This window comes from Anomaloglossus baeobatrachus, chromosome 11, assembly GCF_048569485.1.
Source record: "Anomaloglossus baeobatrachus isolate aAnoBae1 chromosome 11, aAnoBae1.hap1, whole genome shotgun sequence".
NCBI lineage: Eukaryota > Metazoa > Chordata > Amphibia > Anura > Aromobatidae > Anomaloglossus > Anomaloglossus baeobatrachus.
Window position 1 is genome coordinate 131,115,985 of NC_134363.1, and position 22,711 is coordinate 131,138,695.

The 22,711-nt window shown below is 45.6% G+C and overlaps 1 protein-coding gene across 1 annotated transcript in view; it reads right to left on the reverse strand.

Annotated features, from left to right (window-relative positions):
* The window catches only part of ZBTB48 (zinc finger and BTB domain containing 48), a 42,099-nt gene extending 19,627 nt beyond the window's left edge, over nt 1–22,472 (reverse strand). Inside the window, exons 1-5 of the mRNA XM_075327707.1 lie at nt 22,409–22,472; nt 19,778–20,482; nt 9,084–9,352; nt 8,833–8,944; nt 3,545–3,637 (exon numbers count right to left, since the gene is read on the reverse strand). Of these exons, the coding sequence (XP_075183822.1) occupies nt 3,545–3,637; nt 8,833–8,944; nt 9,084–9,352; nt 19,778–20,479 (1,176 nt within the window). The 5' untranslated portion in view covers nt 20,480–20,482; nt 22,409–22,472. The remainder of the gene's footprint in view (nt 1–3,544; nt 3,638–8,832; nt 8,945–9,083; nt 9,353–19,777; nt 20,483–22,408) is intronic.
* Nucleotides 22,473–22,711: the final 239 nt, after the last annotated feature.

The window sequence follows — 22,711 nt, forward strand, 5'->3', positions numbered from 1 at the left end:
GCTGACCTGTGTGGAGCCGTCACTGTTCCCTGCAGCATCGCTCGTCCTGCTGTCTGCCGGTCAGCTGACCTGCGTGAGTAGTGGCGCGCACAGCAATAACGCCATCGCTGTGCTCACCGCTCGCTACACAGATCAGCTGGCCGGCAGACAGGAAGAGATTGCGGTGCTGCAGGGGAACGGTGACGGGTGAGTATACGGATTCACTGTACCGGCACTGACCTGTGTGTAGCCGTTCTCCTGCAGCATCACAATGTCCTCCTGTCTGCCGGCTGATGTGTGTGGAGAGCGTGCACACGTCATCTCTGTGCTCACCACTCGCTACACAGATCAGCTGGCCAGCAGACAGGAGGACATCGCGGTGCTGCAGGGGAACGGTGACGGGTGAGTGTACCGTACTTATTCACTGCGCCCCGCGCTGATGATGATGCACGGGGAGCAGTGAATACAGCCGCACATGATCACTCCAGGCTGTAGTTGCCAGGAGTGATCACGTGGGTCGGCTGTTTAATATGCGCGCACCCCCCGCCCATCATTCCACCCACCTGTCAGCGCCGGCTTCAGCGCTGAGAGATGATGGGCGGGAGGATGGGTGTGCAAATGTAATGAGCGGACCCACGTGGTCACGGCAGGCGCTGCCACAGTCTGCTCGTGCCGCCGATGACCCGCTCCACCACAACACCCTCATTCCCCGCAGCCCTATATTCAGACCATAAGACGCACCCACCACTTTCCCACAACATTTGGGGGGAAAAAAAAGTGCGTCTTATGGTCCGAAAAATATGGTATGTGTTCTGAAAGCTGTCTGGGTGGAAGAATATTCTATTAAAAATGACAATGACATGTTTTGAAAACATTCATTTTACAAACACAACAGAAAAAATTGGACCCAATTATAAAATCTTAGTTGTTAGATGCAAAAGATTAGGAGTCCCAAAAAAAGGACATTGGTAGATAATATACTTTATTTAACCTAATATTGTAAATAAAATAAAAAGTTTTGTTTGTGTAGATTTTTGAGTCCTGCAACTTTTTACTTTTCCACAACGGAGGTATATGAAGGCTTGCTAACTGCATGGTGAACGGAAGTTTTTATTGATACCATTTTTGGCTGCAAACATTGTTTTGATTGTTGCTTATTTTGGGGAAGGTGTGGGGATGAATAAAATAAAACACTAAATTCTGACATTTTTTAAGTTTTACATACACTATAATATATACAGAAATTTTATATTTAAAAAAAAAAAAAACAAAAAAAAACAACTTTCATTAAAGGGATATTCCCATCTCCAAGATCCTATCCCCATATGTAGATAATAATAATAATAATAATAATAATAATAATAATAATAATAATAATAATAATAATAATAATATATTATTATTATTATTATTAATAATAATAGCAAATACCTCCAATTAGAAATGTAGTATAGTTCTTCCAATTCATTATGTCTTACCTCATTTGCAGGGCATTGCAGCTTAGGTATCCATGGTCATGACCACATATATGACGAAAGTTAGTTGCTAGTGGTCATAACCGTGGATACCTAAGGTCTTGCAATGCACTAAACATGGGATAAGAGACATATCTAATCCTGCGAACTATACTACATTTCTAATTGGAGGTACAGTATTTGCTAATATTATTATTACAATTACTGCATATTGGGATAGGATCTTGGAGATGGGAATACCTCTAACATTTCTTACTTTATTGTTAATCCCCTCAGGGGAATTGAACCTGCAGGTTCAAGCCTTTGATTGGATATTCTATCTGCTGCAATACCATACGCTAGGCTTCACTGGAGGATAAAGGATGCCAGCGGGGATGTTCAGCAGGCCCCGGCTGCCAACAATGAGCACACACTGGTCACAGCTGTTACAGGTGCAGATGCAGGCTGTATAACGCAGTCAGTATAGTGCAGGCTCAGTTCCTAACCCAATTCTATACAGGGGTATCCGATGCAGAATGTTCTACTAGGTCTTATGTTAAGAAGAGGTTACCGAGGATCAACCACCAGGATTTTCTTATATAATCTAAAGCCAGTGCTATACTGGTGCTATCATGCTGATTCTATACATAGCTTTAGTTGTGAGATCGGATGTATAGTTTCTAAAACACACCAAGTAAAGTTTGTGAAATGCACTGTTATTTGATTGATAGCAGCTACAGAATATCTAATAGGTGGGTCGGGTTATGCTAGTTATTCCCGCCCCTGTTTACCTATCCTTCCGCCCCCCCCTTCTGTTATTGAAGGGGGAGGAAGGAAGCACAGGCAGCAGACAGGGACGGGGAATAACCAGCAAACCCAGACCCACCTATTAGATATTCTGTAGCTGCTATCAATCAAATAACAGTGCATTTCACAAACTTTACTTGCCTGTATTTCAGAAACTATACATCCGATCTCACAACTAAAGTTATGTATAGAATCAGCCTGATAGCACCAGTATAGCACTGGATTTAGAGATATATATATATATATATACATACATACATACATACATACATACATACATATATACATACATATATATTATGAAAATTCTGGTGGTTGGTCCTCTTTAAAAGGGAACCTGTCAGGTCCAATATGCTCCCAGTACCACGAGCAGTTCTGGGTGCATATTGCTAATCCCTGCCTAAAGGTGGTGTCACACATAGCGACGACGACAACAACGACGTCGCTGCTAAGTCACCATTTTCTGTGACGTAGCAGCGACGTCCCGTCGCTGTCGCTGTGTGTGACATCCAGCAACGAGCTGGCCCCTGCTGTGAGGTCGCTGGTCGTGGCTGAATGTCCTGCTTCATTTTTTGCTCGTTGCTCTCCCGCTGTGAAGCACACATCGTTGTGTGTGACAGCGATAGAGCGACGAACTGAACGTGCAGGGAGCCGGCGTCTGGCAGCCTGCGGTAAGCTGTAACCACGGTAAACATCGGGTAACCAACAAGCCCTTTCCTTGGTTACCCGATATTTAACTTATTTAACTTAGTTACTAGCGTCCTCCGCTCTCACGCTGCCAGTGCCAGCTCCCTGCTTACGTAGCTGGAGTACACATAGTACACATCGGGTAATTAACCTGATGTGTACTCTGGCTAGGAGTGCAGGGAACAGGGAGCCGGCACTGGCAGCGTGAGAGCGGCGGACGCTAGTAACTAAGGTAAATATCGTGTAACCAAGAGAAGTGCTTTCCTTGGTAACCCGATATTTACCTTCGTTACGCTTCCACGTCGCTGCTGGCTGGTCACTGGTGAAATCTGCCTGTTTGACAGCTCACCAGCGACCATGTAACGACGCAGCAGCGATCCTGATTAGGTTAGATGGCTGGTCGTGATCGCTGCTGCGTCGCTATGTGTGTCACCACCTTAACCGTCCTGTATCTAATAGTATAGATAAAGAGAGCAGCTGTAATCAGAAAAAAAAGAAGAAAAAATAGTAATTGAAGTGAATTATTCCATTTTGCATACAAACATCAGTGTCCTGTGTTGGCACAGAAATATTTTATTATTTTTCACATGCATTATCCACATCATACTGTGGCTTACCTTGTACGGCATCACCCCTGTGTGTGACACCATATGTAACCGCAACTCCATCTTTCTTTTAAAAACCTCATTGCAAGAAGGACAGTTAAAAACCTAAAAACAACCAAAAATCAGATATTCAAAAGCCTCAACTAATAGGTGTATCCAGAAAAGAAAGAGGGTAAAATCAAAATCTGTGACATGTAAACCCGGAACTATAGAAAGTGCACAAGTCAATGGAGACTTGTCTATTTAAGTCACACTATTACAATAAAAGGTTACTGATGCAAACAACCCTCAAAAATAAGAGTAGCAAGATGCCCCCTAACACTACGGAGGTGGATGTAGTAGATGTAACGGATGACATTAATAAAGGATTTAAATCAGGGACTGTGAAATATAATCTCACCACAGCACAGGTGGCGAGTTTGCAGACACTTGAAAGGGACTCCAGTATCACGATAAAACCCTCTGACAAAGGGGAAAATGTGGTGGTAATTGACTCCCTGGCGTACAAGAAAATCTGTTTGGACCTACTGAATGATGAAATGTGTTATGCAATATTAGCATCTAATCCGATCCCAGGTTTCAAAAAAAGAGTTGAAAACATTGTTGGAAAAAGCACTAAGTGATCAGATCATTGATAAAAATGAGTTTGATTATCTCTTTCCAGTCTTTCCGTTACAGGTGACATTTTATACCCTGCCAAAGGTCCATAAGGGGTTAAATACCTTAAAGGGTCGCCAAATTGTGTAAGGAGTGGGGAGCCTCACCGAAAAGTTGAGTGTCTATATCCACAAGATCCTGTGACCTTTTGTCACTTATCTCAACTCGTATTTGGGCGGCTCAACAGATTTTCTACGAAAAATCGAATATGTTTTTCTTGAAGAGGGTATGCTACTTTGTAGCATTGACGTTGAGGCCATCTATTCTGCATGATGCAGGTCTGGAAGCTACGAAATACTTGAACACTAGGGGCAGCCACCTCACTCGACATAATGAGTTTGTCATGAAAGCACTACGTTTTTGTCTGACTAAAAATGCGTTTACTTTTTACGGTAAGTACTTCCACCAGCTCAGGGGCACTGCGATGGGGAGTTGCTGTGCCCCATCGTATGCAAATCTGCTCCTGGGCTGGTGGGAGGAAACGATTGTTTTTGGTGGACATCTTGATACTGAGGACATTGTATTATGGGTCAGGTACATTGACGATGTCTTTGTGATTTGGAAGGGTCAGGAGGATGGTTTTCGCAACTTTGTGGGCACCCTGAATCACAAAGACATCGGCCTACGATTTACATTTGAGATGAATACTGATAAACTGGCCTTTTTGGATATTTTGGTTGAGAGAGGTTCTGATGGCCGTCTGGTTACAAGCACCTTTAGGAAGGAAACATCTTCGAATTCTTTATTAAGGTGGGAAAGTGCACACCCGAGCTCTTTGAAAAAAGGAATCCCTAAAGGACAGTTTGTAAGGATGAAACGTAATTGTTCTGATGATAAAGGTTTCAATGAACAATCTTTGGACCTTATGGAAAGGCTAAAGGAGAGGGGCTATTCCGAAAAAGTAGTGAAAAAAGCTTTTGACTGTTTGCAAAATGGATCGGACTAATGTATTGAATCCTAGGTACAAACATAGACGTGATAGTGATGTCATGAGGTTTGTTACCACTTTCAATAATGGGGCGATGGATCTAAGAAGGACTTTGGCGAAGTACTGGCCTATTCTCAAAATGGACCCGGCTCTGAGTAAATGCTTACCTGACCATCCTGCCATGACTTTTCGCAAGTCTAGATCCCTTAAACATAGGCTGGTGCACAGCCACTATAGGGAGAGCAGACCAACATGGCTTACCAATAATGTAAAGGGTTGGTACAAGTGCCATGACTGTGTTAATTGCCAGTTTGTTGAGGAGGGCAAAGAGTTTGCCAACTCCACTAATGGAAGAAAGTTTGAGATTTGATCACTGATTACATGTAAAACAAAAAGGAGTGATTTATAGGGCGAGTTGCTGCTGTGGAAAACAGTATGTAGGAAAAACCATTATGGAAATCAGGAAGAGAATTGGGGAACACAAGAATGACATTAGGAAGAACAATGACACACCAGTGGCAAGACATGTCAATAATTTCCATGGAGGCAATGAAAAATGTAAAAAAATAATGGGGATAGACCATATTAGACCTCCTCAAAGGAGGGGGGGGATTGGGACAAAAAAATCCTGCAAAAAGAGTGCTTTTGGATTTATAACCTTAACACATTAGCCCGTCGGTCTGAATGAACTCCTCTCTTTTACCTCCTTCTTAGATGCACTTTAGTGGATAGGGTGTGTTTAGGAAGGACAGCCGACGACGAGTGGGGGCGCCACTGGCGTAGGTTTTTTAGGGTGCCAACCTCCGCGGTTTAGGTAGGGTGAGGTCATTAGTGTTTAGGGTCATGGTGTAGTGGGAACTAGTTTTCTTTTCTCTTCTATTTCTAAAGGAATGCTTAACCCCTCTGTGATCTATGGGGTTTTGATAGAGGTTATGGTGTGTCCCTATAGTCTGGTATGGTCTTTGGATATGTCATGTTGGTCTGCTCCCTCTGATTAGTCAGTATTCATTATAATGTCTATTTATTTATAGGGCCTCTCCTGATGTCTTTCCTATTGATCATTGGTGGAAAGTTGTATTGGTGGAAAGTTTTGGCCTCTAATGTTCCTTTTTGGGAATCGCTTTTTGTTAATTTAACTATGTCTCTGATACCATTGCTGTAATTTGGATACGATAATCAATGAGGATTTAGCCGTACATTGTGTAGGTTATTTATATTTACCAACACCGGTGGTTTTATAACCTGGTGTAATAATGGCCTTTGGAGCTTATGCTGGAACGCTACTACAACGGTCAGTGAGAAGATTTTTTTACATCTTCTGCGGGTAGCTTGCGTTCCAGGCACCCTGTGATTTGTCATAGGATGATGTGGGCGGCGCATCTTTGATGACGCTGTCGGCATTCCTTTAGGTGACGTGCCACTTCCGGGAACGGGAATCCCTAGTGAAAACGTCACCAACGTGATCTGGCACACTGCGCATGTGCGAGGTGTATAAAATGGCGCTGCCCATAGCTGACAGCACGGCACACGTTGTTTGAGTCCGGTTATGATGGACGTGTTTGGTGAGTATGCCTGGATTATGTACCGACCTATATGTGTTCATTATTATTGGACTTGGGGCTTATAGTCCACTGGGGCAATTAATTTACGGTTCATCAAAATAATGATGGGATGCAGAGCATCATTTAAGAAGACTCCTATGAAGAGTATCTAATATGAAACGCGTTGGGAGGATGCATTTGTTCTGCAGTTGCTAACAAGCACAAATAAGGCGCTATTTGTATTTATGACACCACTAGATGGTAACCAATGAATTGAGCCTTGGCTTGTAACCTATTTATGCCCATCTGAATATGGTAAGACCGTTCCTTTATTTGTTGGGACCCACTCAATTGTGAGGAGGGTAGGATCCTTTACTATTAGGAGGGTCTAGTACCGATATTATAGTCCCAAGAAATGAAACCCAATCACCTGACTATAAGGCGGTTTCCTTTGGTAGGTGTTTTGGGGTCTAATATCCTCTGAGTTTGTCTGGATATTTGGGATGTTTTTGTCTTATGTGCCTGACACACTTCCCTAGCCCATTTGAGCTTGGTGGCTTTGTGGATTGTGTGTTTTCCGTTTTTACGGGACACGTTTTTACTAAGGGACTTCGTCATTTTTTAAGTACACTTATTAAAAAGTTATATTTTAGGTCTTTTTCTTTAAGGATTTTGTGTTCACCCCTTAGCTATTTCGTATTTACTCCTTGTTAGGGGTGTCAATTAAGGTAATTTTGCTACTTACTGATGCAAACAAGCATCATCTTCAGGTTAGGTGTTTAGAGTTTATTTTTCTTGTCTATGTTATAGTGATTTTATCCATTAAATTTTGTGACAAAAAGGCTTAAGTAAACATAATATTTATATAAGTATTTAAGCCCACACACACACTTATTTTTATAAATACCATTTGCTTCCTATTGTGTGTTGGGGGAAAAAAATAAAAAAGTAAAAATATGAAATATTTTTTAAATTAAAACAATTATTTTTAATTGGGTGAAAAAAGTTCTAAAACAAAACCTATTTTTTTTTTGCAGTTGCGTGATGACTATTTTGATAAATGATATGCCCTAGTAAGAGCCAGAATCTGGATCAGGACTTTGCATATGATTGGTTGGCATGAATTTTATTGTTTTTAAATTTATTTACATTTACAGTAATGCCGGGACCAGAATCCCAATGTATTATTGCCCATTAGGGAAAAGCTGGGGTAGACTTGCTCATGGCAGCCCCAGAGGGTCATTCTTGTGCTTCTGGTTGCATTGGAACCCATCAGCAACTTGGGATCATGTTGCCGAGGTTATTGGGAGAGTGGGGGGCTAGAAGTAATACAGAAAGTTCTCTCACAGTATTTATATATCTTTAGGTGCAGTGGTCACTACGAACCATGGCATCTAAAAGGTTGAACAACCAGGTTTGGCATCATCACCCTCCAACCCATATGACCAGAGTCGCACTTGCGCGAGTCTCGCATCGCATCACCCGCCACGGCCGGCCACTGTTCGGACAGGAGCATCTCAATTGCATAGAAATACATATAGCTGACCGGCTCCTCTCAGGAGAGTCTGCGGCCATGCTGTATGATGCGATGCGAGTCACTCGCAAGTGTGAATCCGGCCTTAAAGAGAATCTGTCAGCAGGTTTTTGCTTTGTAATATGATACTAGCATAATGTAGTGGCCAAAACGCTGATTCTAGTGATGTATCTCTTGTACAGACTATGTGCTGTAGTTTCAATAAAATCAATATTTTATCAGCAGAAGATTATCACTACTGGATTAGGTGCCTTGTGTCTCCTGGTCCAACTACACTCCTACCATTGATTAGCAGCAATTAATGTACAGTGTACACAGAAAGCTGCTAATCAGTGTTGTGGTGTTATAAGATATTCTGAGCTCTGTTGCAAAGAAATCTGATTTTACAATTGCTGCTCCCAGTAAACCAAGTGATACATCACTGGAATCGGGAACTTTGTCCCTACAACACTCTGCTGTCAGATTACATAGCAAAAACCTGCTGACAGATTCCCTTTAATGTGGGATATCTGCTGTTGGTGATAGAACGGGCACATCACTGTCACTGCGGGTTATAATTATGTAAGCTCTAATGCAATGGCATTAAGGTTTGACCCTGCACAGATTCTCCTCCTTCAGAGCAGCGCTCGCCCGGAATTACCTGCTCTGTTCGGCTCATACAATTTCGGGCCTGATGCTCCACCAAGTTCTCCTTCCTGAAGTAACATTTCCTGCACTTTTGACATTCGAACGGCTTCTCTCCTGTGTGCGTCCTGCAGGAATATACATATGGATCAAAGATAATTTCTTTAAAACAAAAACATGATGTCAGCAGTCGGTGGGTCCCACGATGCGAAGCAGTGAGGCAGCATCTTGAGGCCCTCGCTGCTGCTCCTGATGTCTCCAATTTACCTGTTATGGACTTTCAGATAATATTTGCTTAGAAATTTCTTGTGACATATGGGACACTCCACCGGACTGTTGGCGGTTTTCTTGCTCTTCAGATCTCCGATATCCTGCGAGAACTCATTAGCAGAGGAGAAAATCTTCTTGGGCAAGGCGTTCCTCTTCTTGGGGTTCAGGGTCTTCTTCTCTAGGACGTAATCTTCGTCCAGATCATCGTGAAGGTAATCTGCGCCCTCCGTTATGACGTCATGGATCTGGTCCACCTCCAAATCCCACTACAACAGGAAAGACAGCACCTCGTTAGCAGTAAGCCGATTCTGCTCATATGGTGTGTTCCGGTTGCTCACCGTTTTCACAATTTCTGCTTGTTGTCAGTAAATGAAAACAAAAAAAAAAAAAAAAAAAAAAACAACTTTTCTACATTTAGAGGATATAAACATGTACAGATCTATTACTTCTGACAGCTGAGATATTGTTACAATGTACCAGTCTCCACAATCTTCTAAGACAGTGACTTTCAACCTAGTTTATGGGGTTCACCAGAATTACCTCTTCTCTCGAAAGGAACCTCTCCTCACAAAGAAGCTCGGTGCTGAAATGGGTAAAGCATTTTAAAATAGGGCGAAGACTTGTTTACTTTGCCTATTTCCAAACCATCTGTGGGCAGAAATCTGTGTGCTACCCCTATCATACTGCGACCACCTAGGAAGGACGTAGGCAGCGGCCTCCGGAGCCATGTAAAGTTCTGGTCAGGACCCTCGCAGCCGGTCTGTAAAACACAGATGTGTGAATGAGGCATAAAACTCAAATTTGTGTTCTCTGTTTTCGGGGAAACCCTGACGTTCTAAGGCTATGTGACCATGGGACCTTGTACCTGCGGATATATCTACAGTTATTTCCGCAGGTTTCCAGCAGCAGCTCCCTGGAATCCGCAGCTATACATACACAGATGTGGGATTCCAGCAAATTATCTGCGGAAAACCTGCGGACATTGATGCGACTTACCTGCGGAAGTCCTGGCCTCTATCTCCATAATGGAGGGCCGGGATTTCCGCAGGAATAATTGACATGCAGTTACGTGCGGCTGCGGTACATCCGCAGCATATTCCGCAGCCGCACATACCGCAGCATGGATACAGCACTCCCCATGTCCCATAGGATAACATGGGGAGTGTCTGTACTTGCTAAAACCTGCGGATTTATCTAGAAAGAAGGGAATTTTGTTTACTTACCGTAAATTCCTTTTCTTCTAGCTCCAATTGGGAGACCCAGACAATTGGGTGTATAGCTACTGCCTCCGGAGGCCGCACAAAGTACTACACTTAAAACTGTAAGGCCCCTCCCCTTCTGGCTATACACCCTCCCGTAGGAGTACGGATTCCTCAGTTTTAGTACCAAAGCAAGAAGGAGGAAAGCCAATAACAGTTTCAAAAAACAAATTCAATCCGATAACAAGATCGGAGAACTTAAGAAACAACATGAACAACATGTGCACCCGAAAAACGAAACCCTAAGAACAATAGGGCGGGTGCTGGGTCTCCCAATTGGAGCTAGAAGAAAAGGAATTTACGGTAAGTAAACAAAATTCCCTTCTTCTTTTTCGCTCCTAATTGGGAGACCCAGACAATTGGGACGTCCAAAAGCAGTCCCTGGGTGGGTAAAAAGATACCTCGTGATCGGGCTGTCAGGCAGCCCTTTCCTACAGGTGGGCCACCGCCGCCTGAAGGACCTGTCTACCTAGGCTGGCATCTGCCGAAGCGTAGGTATGCACTTGATAGTGTTTGGTAAACGTGTGCAGACTCGACCAGGTAGCCGCCTGGCACACCTGCTGAGCCGTAGCCTGATGCCGCAATGCCCAGGACGCACCCACGGCTCTGGTAGAATGGGCCTTCAGTCCAGATGGAATCGGAAGCCCAGCAGAACGGTATGTGTGAAGAATTGGTTCCTTGATCCACCGCGCCAGGGTGGATTTGGAAGCTTGCGATCCCTTATGCTGACCAGCGACTAGGACAAAGAGCGCATCAGAACGGCGCATAGGCGCCGTGCGAGAAATGTAAATCCTGAGTGCTCTCACCAGGTCCAACAGATGTAAACCTTTTTCAAATTGGTGAACTGGATGCGGACACAAAGATGGCAAAGTGATATCCTGATTGAGATGAAAGGAAGAAACCACCTTGGGAGAAAACTCTGGAATTGGACGCAGTACTACCTTGTCTTGGTGAAACACCAGGAAGGGAGATTTGCAAGATAACGCCGCTAGCTCGGACACTCTACGAAGAGACGTGACCGCCACAAGAAAAACCACTTTTTGTGAAAGCCGAGAAAGGGAAACCTCTTTCAAAGGCTCGAAAGGCGGCTTCTGGAGAGTAATGAGAACCTTGTTTAGATCCCAGGGTTCCAATGGCCGTCTGTAAGGAGGAACGATATGACAAACTCCTTGGAGAAACGTGCGTACTTTAGAAAGCCGTGCCAAGCGCTTCTGAAAGAATACGGATAGCGCGGAGACTTGACCCTTAAGAGAGCTAAGCGACAAACCTTTTTCCAACCCAGACTGCAGAAAGGAAAGAAAAATTGGCAATGCAAATGGCCAGGGAGAAACCCTCTGAGCCGAGCACCAAGCTAAGAATATCTTCCACGTTCTGTGATAGATCTTAGCTGAGGATGGTTTTCTAGCCTGTCTCATCGTGGCAACTACTTCATGAGATAAACCTGAGGCCGCTAGGATCCAGGACTCAATGGCCACACAGTCAGGTTCAGGGCCGCAGAATTCAGATGGAAAAACGGCCCTTGAGACAGCAAATCTGGACGGTCTGGTAGTGCCCATGGTTGGCCTACCGTGAGATGCCACAGATCCGGGTACCACGACCTTCTTGGCCAGTCTGGAGCGACGAGAATGGCTCGATGGCAGTCGGACCTGATTTTCCGGAGAACTCTGGGCAACAATGCTAGAGGTGGGAACACATAGGGTAGTCGGAATTGCGACCAATCCTGAACCAAGGCGTCTGCCGCCAGCGCTCGGTGATCGTGAGACCGTGCCATGAAAACTGGGACCTTGTTGTTGTGCCGTGACGCCATCAGATCGACGTCCGGCGTCCCCCAGCGGCAACAGATCTGCTGAAACACGTCCGGGTGAAGGGACCATTCCCCTGCGTCCATGCCCTGGCGACTGAGAAAGTCTGCTTCCCAGTTTTCCACGCCTGGGATGTGAACTGCGGATATGGTGGACGCTTTGCTTTCCACCCACGTCAAAATCCGCCGGACTTCTTGAAAGGCTTGGCGACTGCGTGTTCCCCCTTGGTGGTTGATGTACGCCACCGCCGTGGAATTGTCCGACTGAATCCGAATCTGCTTGCCTTCCAGCCATTGTTGGAAGGCTCGCAGAGCAAGATAGATTGCTCTGATTTCCAGAACATTGATCTGCAGGGTGGACTCTTCCTGAGTCCACGTCCCCTGAGCCCTGTGGTGGAGAAACACCGCTCCCCACCCTGATAGGCTCGCATCCGTCGTGACCACTGCCCAGGATGGGGGTAGGAACGACTTTCCCTGTGACAATGAGGTGGGGAGAAGCCACCAACGCAGAGAGTCCTTGGCAGTCTGAGAGAGGGAGACAGTCCTGTCGAGGGACGTCGATTTCCCATCCCATTGGCGTAGAATGTCCCATTGTAGAGGGCGCAGATGAAACTGCGCGAACGGGACCGCCTCCATTGCTGCTACCATCTTTCCTAGGAAATGCATGAGGCGCCTCAGTGAGTGCGACTGGCTCTGAAGGAGAGATTGCACTCCTGTCCGCAGCGAACACTGCTTGTCCAGTGGAAGCTTCACTATCGCTGAGAGAGTATGAAACTCCATGCCAAGATAAGTCAGTGATTGGGTCGGGGTTAGATGAGACTTTGGAAAGTTGATAATCCACCCGAAACTCTGGAGAGTGTCTAGTGCCACTTTCAGACTGTGTTGGCATGCCTCTTGAGAGGGTGCCTTTATAAGCAGGTCGTCTAGATACGGGATGACCGAGTGACCTTGCGAGTGCAGGACAGCTACTACTGCTGCCATGACCTTGGTGAAGACCCGGGGGGCTGTTGCCAGACCGAAAGGTAACGCTACGAACTGCAGGTGTTCGTCGTGTATGACGAAGCGTAGGAAACGCTGATGCTCTGGCGCAATCGGCACGTGGAGATACGCATCTTTGATGTCTATTGATGCTAGAAAATCTCCTTGAGACATTGAGGCTATGACGGAGCGTAGGGATTCCATCCGGAACCTCCTGACTTTTACGTGTCTGTTGAGCAACTTTAGATCCAGGACGGGTCGATACGATCCGTCCTTTTTTGGGACCACAAACAGATTGGAGTAAAAACCGTGACCTTGTTCCTGAAGAGGGACGGAGGTCACCACTCCTTCCGCCTTTAGAGCGGCCACCGCCTGCAACAGAGCATCGGCTCGGTCTGGTGGTGGAGAAGTTCTGAAGAAACGAGTTGGCGGACGAGAACTGAACTCTATCCTGTACCCGTGAGACAGAATATCCCTCACCCAACGGTCTTTGACGCGTGACAGCCAAATGTCGCCAAAGTGGGAAAGCCTCCCACCGACCGAGGGTGTGGGAATCGGAGACTGCAAGTCATGAGGACGCCGTCTTGGCAACGGTTCCTCCGGCTGTCTTTTTTGGGCGTGACTGAGACCTCCAAGAATCTGAGCGTCTCTGATCTTTTTGAGTCTTTTTTGACGAGGAAAATTGGGACCTGCCCGGTCCTCGAAAGGACCGATAACCAGACTGACCCCTCCTCTGTTGGGGTTTGTTTTGTCTGTGTTGCGGTAAGGATGAGTCCTTACCCTTGGAGTGTTTGATGATTTCATCCAAACGCTCTCCAAACAATCGGTCACGAGAAAAAGGCAAATTGGTTAAGCACTTCTTGGAATGAGAATCTGCCTTCCAATGTCTCAACCACAGGGCCCTACGCAAAACAACGGAGTTGGCTGACGCCACTGCCGTACGGCTTGTAGCGTCAAGAACAGCATTAATCGCGTACGACGCGAATGCCGCCATTTGCGAGGTCAATGGTGCTACCTGCGGGGCAAATGCACGTGTGACTGAGTCGACTTGCACAAGCCCGGCTGAGATAGCTTGGAGTGCCCATACGGCAGCAAAAGATGGCGCTAACGACGCTCCAATAGCTTCATAGATGGATTTCAGCCAGAGCTCCATCTGCCTGTCAGTGGCATCTTTAAGTGCCGCTCCATCTTCAACTGCAACCAAGGATCTAGCTGCAAGCCTGGAAATTGGAGGATCCACTTTTGGACACTGGGTCCAACCCTTGACCACCTCAGGGGGAAAAGGATAGCGTGTATCTTTAAGCCGTTTAGAAAAACGCCTTTCCGGATAAGCGTGGGGTTTCTGGATTGCGTCTCTAAAGTCAGCGTGGTCCAGAAAAGTGCTTAATGTACGCTTGGGATATCTGAAATGGATTCTCTCGTGCTGCGAAGCTGACTCCTCTACAAGAGGAGCTGGTGGAGAAATATTTAACATCTTATTGATGGATGCTATAAGATCATTAACTATGGCGTCACCATCTGGTGTATCTAGATTGAGAGCGGTCCCAGGATCAGAATCCTGATCAGTTACGTCCGCCTCATCACCCATAGATTCATCTCGCTGGGATCCTGACCATTGAGATGAATGTGAAGGCCCCTCATAGCGAGCCCGCTTAGGTTGCCTGGGACCATCGTCCGAGTCAGAGTCTTCACCCTGAGGTGTATGTGCCCGTCCCGGAGCTTGGAAGTAATTCAGCTGAGGGGGACCAGGGGGCAATGATTGCACAGTGTCCGTGGCCTGAAGTACAGGCCTAGCCCGCAATGTGTCAAGAATTTGTGACATAGTGAGAGACATTCTGTCAGCAAAAGCTGTAAACTCAGTTCCTGTCACTTGGACAGCATTCACAGGTGGTACACCCTGGGTCACGTCCAGCAGAGGTCCCGGCTGTGCAAGTGCCACAGGGGCCGAGCACTGCACACAATGGGGGTCATTGGAGCCTGCCGGTAGAAAAGTCCCACATGCGGTACAGGAAGCATATAATGTCTGTGCCTTGGCACCCTTGCGTTTTGTGGACGACATGCTGTTGGCTCTCTGCAATGTGAGAGAGTCTATAGCCAAAAGGCGACCAGCGCTATGCAGTACAAAGTATTTGCAGGAACAAAATACTAAGATTACTACTGGCACAAGAGGGGGTGAGCCCTGAGGGCTGCTTACCGCCCGCTGAATAGCGGGTAAGAGGCGCAGAATTCCTTGTCTGGGTCTCCCCGGCTCCCCTCTGCAGCTCAGCGTGTCAGCAGGAATGGCTGCCGGCGTCTGTGGAGAGGAGCGGCCCGTGGGAGTTCCCAAACAAAAGTGCGGGAAACAGTGTCCCCTCTGTGCCTATTGTGAGGGCTGGAGTATGTAAAAACGACTCCAGCCCTCAGCGCTGATGCACTGACCAGCGTCCCGCCCCTCTCCTGACTGGTAGGTCTGGGGGCGGGAACGAACGGAACCAGGCCGCAAAAGCCGGGGACTCGAGTTATCAGCGCGGCCGCCGTAAAAGCGCGGCCCGCGCTGAAGTCCCCGGCGCACCACAAGTGCCAGCCGCGCCGCAGTCCCAGCGGCCGGCGCGACCGTTCCCCAAAAGTGTGCCCGCTTCAGCGAAGCTGAAATGAGGCCATGGCACAAGCGCCGCAGCGCTGATGTCCCCGGCGCACTACAACACCCAGCATGCTGCGGTGTGAGCGCGAAATGCACGGGGACACAGAGTACCTTGAGGAAGCAGGGCCATGTCCCTGATGTACTCCGCTCCAATCCAGCATCTTCTCCAGGGGCTGTAGATGGAGCACGGTCTCAGTGCCTGGAGACCAGTAAATCCCACTTCACCCAGAGCCCTGTAAAAAGGGATGGGGAAGGAATCAGCATGTGGGCTCCAGCCTCCGTACCCGCAATGGGTACCTCAACCTTACAAACACCTCCGACATACAGTGGGGTGAGAAGGGAGCATGCTGGGGGCCCTGTATGGGCCCTCTTTTCTTCCATCCGACATAGTCAGCAGCTGCTGCTGACTAAAAACAATGGAGCTATGCGTGCGTGTGTGACCTCCTTCGCACAAAGCTAAAACTGAGGAATCCGTACTCCTACGGGAGGGTGTATAGCCAGAAGGGGAGGGGCCTTACACTTTTAAGTGTAGTACTTTGTGCGGCCTCCGGAGGCAGTAGCTATACACCCAATTGTCTGGGTCTCCCAATTAGGAGCGAAAAAGAAATCCAAATAAATCCTCAGGTTTTTCGTAGCAAAATCCGCGGGTACATAGTCCCGTGGGCACATAGCCTTAGGCCCCATGCGCACGCTGCATTTTTTGCTGCATCTTTTGCTGCATCTGTGACCAAAAACTGCATGTCTTTTCTTCTCCAACAAAGCATATGACAAATCAGATTTGCTGTACGTACTTTGCTTTTGCAAAGTGCAGACAGAGCCTTAGAAACCTTGGTTGAAAATTACAGTTCTAAAAAAATTAGACTCCCGGCTAATACATTTGTACTGCACTGGTACAGTAAAACTGTAAAGGGAATTTGTCGGCTGATTTTTGCTATGTAATCTTAGAGAAGCATGATGTAGGGTCAGAGACCCTGATTTCAGCGATGTCTCACTTACTGGGCTAGGTTTTGGCTTTTTCAATAAAATCAGTGTTTTTTTAAACAGCTGATTATCACTAGAGGACTAGTTGTCTCGTGGGCTACTGGTCCAAGCATGCCCCTACCACTGATTAGCAGCAGAGACGAGCAAACCTGAAGAGTTAAGTTCAGGGTTCATACTGAACACTTTTTTTTTTTTTAGTAAAAAACATCAGTGTTTGGGTTTAGATGCTGAGCATTCAATTGAGTAGCGCTGTGCTTGGATACACTTGCTGCTCAGCCCATTGTGAGCTGCTTGGAGTTTGAACGGTTTGCACTGGGTGGGATAACAACAGCGTTAGCGGATATAGTGTGCACCCCCGCAAATAAAAGGCCCACCCTCGCCCGAAAGTGCTCTGTTTATGGCTGGCTGCCTGTGGGCAGAGACCCAAACTGCCTAATCAGTAACTTCCTGTTGGTTCTGTTAAAGTCCAGGTCCCAAACTGAGCTTTATCTAAAGTCCAGCTGAACCCGGTGAGCCTATATTTCACGGGTCCGCTCATTTTAATTAGCAGCTTTATGTCAATATACATGGTACACAGAAAGCTGCCAATCAGTGGAGTGGGTGGAGTTTTCCAGGGCACAGCATTAAGAGAACTGATAGATCTGCAGAAAACAAAACTGATTATATCACATCTGCTGCACCCAGTAACCTAAGTGACACATCGCTGGAATCAGGGTCTCTGCCCCTACATCATGATGCTCTCAGCTTACATAGCAAAAACCTGACGGCATAGTCTCTTTAAGAGAGCAATTTAAATCAGGGATGATCATGTGTCTTAGCGAGCAGTCCAGACTGATACATTATAACAATTAATATAACTGCAGAACTGTTATCACGTCTTTTTGGTTGAATTTTTTTTTCTGTACCATACTAGCATCATGCAGCCTCTCTATTTGCACTAAGATATCTCAATCTTATGTCCTCTTTTTTTTTTTTATCGCTTTACCCCCCCCGACCCCCCAAACCAAGTGACAATATTTGGAATCTTTTTTTTTTGGAACCGGGAAATGCCATCATGTACTGATCGAGGCCCGAGATCACTTCTCGCTGCAGGTTCAGCAAGCAGCTCCACTTCTGATTTGTGCCCGACACAAGACCACGTCTCTTGTATCTGTGATATGAGTGGGGGGGGGGGTCTAGCTGACGGTAAGCCAGCCCCATTCTGTCTATGCGTTGATGTGAGAGGAGGCTGGCTTACCTATCCATATGGCTAATGCGCAACAAGCCTCAGTTGTGATAAGTATTACATTTTTACAGATTTTCAGCCTCTAAAAAAATATTGCTATTCACTGATGGGAAGCAGAGATTGTTAATTTAGTGAAAAACTAAATTAAAAGCTACAATGCCTTGCAAAAGTATTCGGGCCCCTTGAATCTTTCAACCTTTTCCCACATTTTAGGCTTCAAACATAAAAGATAAAAAATGTAAATGTTATGGTGAAGAATCAACAACAAGGGGGACACAATTGTGAAGGTGAACAATATTTATTGCTTACTTTAAACTTTTGCAAAAAATAAAAAAAAAACTGAAAATTGGGGCGTGCAATAATATTCATCCCCTTTACTTTCAGTGCAGCAAACTCACTCCAGAAGTTGATTGAGGATCTCTGAATGATCCAATGTTGTCCTAAATGACTGATGAAGATAAATATAATCCCCTGTGTGTAATCAAGTCTCCGTATAAATGCCCCTGCTCTGTGATAGTCTCAGTGTTCTGTTTAAAGCGCAGATAGCATCATGAAGACCAAGGAACACAACAGGCAGGTTTGTGATACTGTTGTTGGGAAGTTTAAAGCCGGATTTGGTTACAAAAAGATTTCCAAAACTTTAAACATGCCAAGGAGCACTGTGCAAGTGATCATATTGAAATGGAAGGAGTATCATACCACTGCAAATCTACCAAGACTCGGCCGTCCATCCAAACTTTCATCTCAAACAAGGAGAAGACTGATCAGAGATGCAGCCAAGAGGCCCATGATCACTCTGGAGGAACTGCAGAGATCTACAGCTGAGGTGGGAGAGTCTGTCCATAGGACAACAATCAGTCATACACTGCACAAATCTGGCCTTTATGGAAGAGTGGCAAGGAAAAAGCCATTTCTCAAAGATAACCATAAAAAGTGATGTTTAAAATTTGCCACAAGCCACCTGGGAGACACCAAACATGTGGAAGAAGGTGCTCTGGTCCGATGAAACCAAAATCAAACTTTTTGGGCACAATGCCAAATGATATGTTTGCCGTAAAAGCAACACAGCTCATCACCCTGAACACACCATCCCCACTGTCAAACATAGTGGTGGCAGAATCATGGTTTGGGCCTGCTTTTCTTCACCAGGGACAGGGAAGATGGTTAAAATTGATGGGAAGATGGATGGAGCCAAATACAGGACCATTCTTGAAGAAAACCTGTTGGAGTCTGCAAAAGACCAGAGACTGGGACGGAGATTTGTCTTCCAACAAGACAATGATCCCAAACATAAAGCAAAATCTACAATGGAATGGTTCACAAATAAACGTATCCAGGTGTTAGAATGGCCAAGTCACAGTCCAGACCTGAACCCAATCGAGAATCTGTGGAAAGAGCTGAAAACTGCTGTTCACAAACGCCTCCATCCACCCTCACTCAGCGCCAGCTGTTTACAAAGGAAGAACGGTCAAGAATTTCAGTCTCTCGATGTGTAAAACTGATAGACACATTCCCCAAGCGACTACAGCTGTAATCACAGCAAAAGGTGGCGCTACAAAGTATTAACTTAAAGGGGATGAATAATATTGCACGCCCCAATTTTCAGTTATTTTTTTACAAAAGTTTAAAATAAGCAATAAATATTGTTCAACTTCACAATTGTGTCCACTTGTTGTTGATTCTTCACCAGAACATTAACATTTTTATCTTTATGTTTGAAGCCTGAAATGTGGGAAAAGGTTGAAAAATTCAAGGGAGTTGAATATTTTAGCAAAGCAGTGTAAGTAAGCATTTCTAATCTTTTGCACATATGAAGGAAATCCATACTACGGTCATGCAGCCCCCGTCTCCGCTGATGCACTGTACACTCTTTTGTCCTCTTTTCGGTCGCTTAAATTCTCTGCTTTCCAGAGGGTCTGGGCCGATATCTGGATTCTTCAAGACATTTTCCTGGAACGGGGAGGGTGGAGAGGTCTCCACAGTCTCCTGCAACAGGGACAAACCACCGTCCTGAACATTATTTTGTCCAGAGGGGACTTCAGTATCGGCAAGGACATTGCTGAGCTCAGAAATGCCCTTTAAGGCCTCCTCCCCGTCAGACTCCTCCGCCTCCTTCAGGTGTCCATTTAGCGTCTCCATTGTATCGGACTCTTGAAAAAACTGTTCACTTTGGAAGCATTTTGTCTGGAACCTCTCACAGGCCTCGACCGCTTCAAAGATGGCAAGTTCCTTCGATGCAAGGAGAACTTTCTCCACATTGAGCTGTGATAGATCCAACTCTCCAGTATATAGGAAGTCCAGGAGAAGACTGATGACCTCAGAGAAGCGTTCATGGAGGAGGATGCTGGGGGAGCCCCCATCTCCATAAAGGTTCTGAAAGAAGTGGCTGCTGCAAGCCAGTATGCTCCAGTGGGCTTTAAACTGGAGACTGCCTATGACCAGTGTGGCGTCACAGTATCGGCCATCTTCCCTTTGCTTATTAAGAGCTTGGAGGACTTTGACGCTGTGCTCGATGATCGCATTGTCCATGGTCTGTAGGAAACAAGCACATTGCATTATATTGGGTATCACTGAACCAAAAATGCTATACACAAGGGGAGAGGAGGGGGATGCAGCTGCAGCTTACCACTAAGACTAGCTACACAGCGACTTTGGCCGTGACAATGGTCACACAACCTAGGTTGGCTCGGTGTTCTTCCAACATCCAGCACAATACAAGTAAATGGGGTCACATTGCAACCTCGAGGGTCCAGCAACAAGCAAGTCACAAAAAAAAAAGTTTTGTCTTCTTGCGACTTGCTCGCAATGAGACCTCATTCATATGTATTGTGCTGCGATGGAGCGAACCAAAAATCGCAGCATAGCCCCAGCCTTCATGTTTCAGTGCCCAAACATAAAAGAAAAGAGGGGAGAGGGCAGTAATGGGGGAATCAAGGCAAACAGACCCCACTCACTCGGGAGGCACGGAGATAAAAAAAAAAAAAAAAGTGTATAAAACAGATTAAGGACTGACAGGGTCTGCAGGATAGACTTACTAGGGGGCATTTCTGATCCCCTAAGGGATAAACCTATAGAAATGTTGTTTCCATCAAGGAAAGTGATAGCAGATTTTTAGAATATGCTATAATTTACTGATCAGGCACTGACCCTAGGGTGTCACCTCCGGGTCGGGTCCTGGCAGCTCCACCTGACTTGTACTCAGCGCAGGTCATTGTCTCCGGTGTCGGCACCATCATTAGAGCTGTGTGTGAAGGTGCTGGCTGACTACTCACTTCAATGGCTAGGCCAGCCCTGTCTACTCCTTGACCCTGGTACAAAAGGGGGCTGGTTTAGCTTTAGAAGTGAGTAGTCAGCCAGAGTACCCTCACAGCTCTGGATATGAGCCAAGACAAGTAACGCTGTCCTACAATCGAGCACATGGGTGGAAGTAGAGCTGCAAAGCACAAGACCCAAAGCGATCCTCTACCAATAAAACCATATTAGAAGTGGTCTAACTTACTAATAATCACACATTTGTATATTTTTATTTTTTTTTTCCTTTTTGAACAATCCCTTTAAGTAGTGATGCAGCTCTTCATTTTAGGGATCAGTTGTCCTGGTGTCCATCAGAAAAGCAGATTGTATATAATACACATGTATAACATTATATGTATGATAGCCAACGACATACTGATAGGGAATCTAGATTGTGAGCTCCAATGGGGACAGCGACTATCACGCCTGTAAAGCGCTCTGGAATTAATGGCGCTATATAAGGGAGTTAAAAAAAAAATTGCAGCAAATAAGTCATCTGATTTTACAATACAAACTAGTATTAGACCTGACAAGGCTGGTCAACTTACCTTGACAATATTGATCAGTATGGCTGTGCAATCCCGATATTAAAAGGAGCATTTTATAATAGCTCATAATATGATATATATGTTAATATATTACATGCTAAATATTAAAACATATACCCAGACTATATATTTGTGTTGTATACATGTTACATTATACATATACATATACACATATACATATACACTCCAAAGACATACAGATAGGGACTCTAGATTGTGAGCCCCAATGGGGACAGTGTTGCAAATGTATGTAAAGCGCTGTGGAATTAATAGCGCTATATAAATGAATAAAATTATTATTATTATTATTACATTATGTTATATACATATAGTTTACTACATACAAGTTATACTATATAGGCAGACATAGCTATACATGTATTGGTGTGATATTATGTGTTACATTGTTGTACCAACACCAGTGATAATACAGTAATTATTGCACACAGATTGAGGGTATCTATAATGACTGTGTGTGACACCAGCAGCCTGTGTTATGATTATATATACATGCACTACGCCTCTGCTATTAGCCGCACTCTCCCCATGTGCTTTGCTGCTGCTCTGGGACTTGTAGTTCTCCCCCTGGTGCTCGGGCTGCAGGACAAGGCGTTACCTGGTATCACGTCCCGGCAGCTCCAGCAGCCGCAGCATCAGCTCAGCGGCACAGCTGCTTCCGGCCATCAGCTATCGCGAGATGTGCCGCGTGATCTACAGTCGCCATGTTGGTTGTGGCTACATAAAAAAATACTAGGTAAGACAGCTGAGTGGAGCCATATTGGAGGCGGAAGCGCTTTTTCAATCCGTTATAACAGTTATATTACTATATTCGTCATATATACGCCATACTCATAGCAAAGAGAGTAGAAATAGAAACTGGAATTATAAAAAATACAATTCAGGCCTAAAAAAGAGGCGC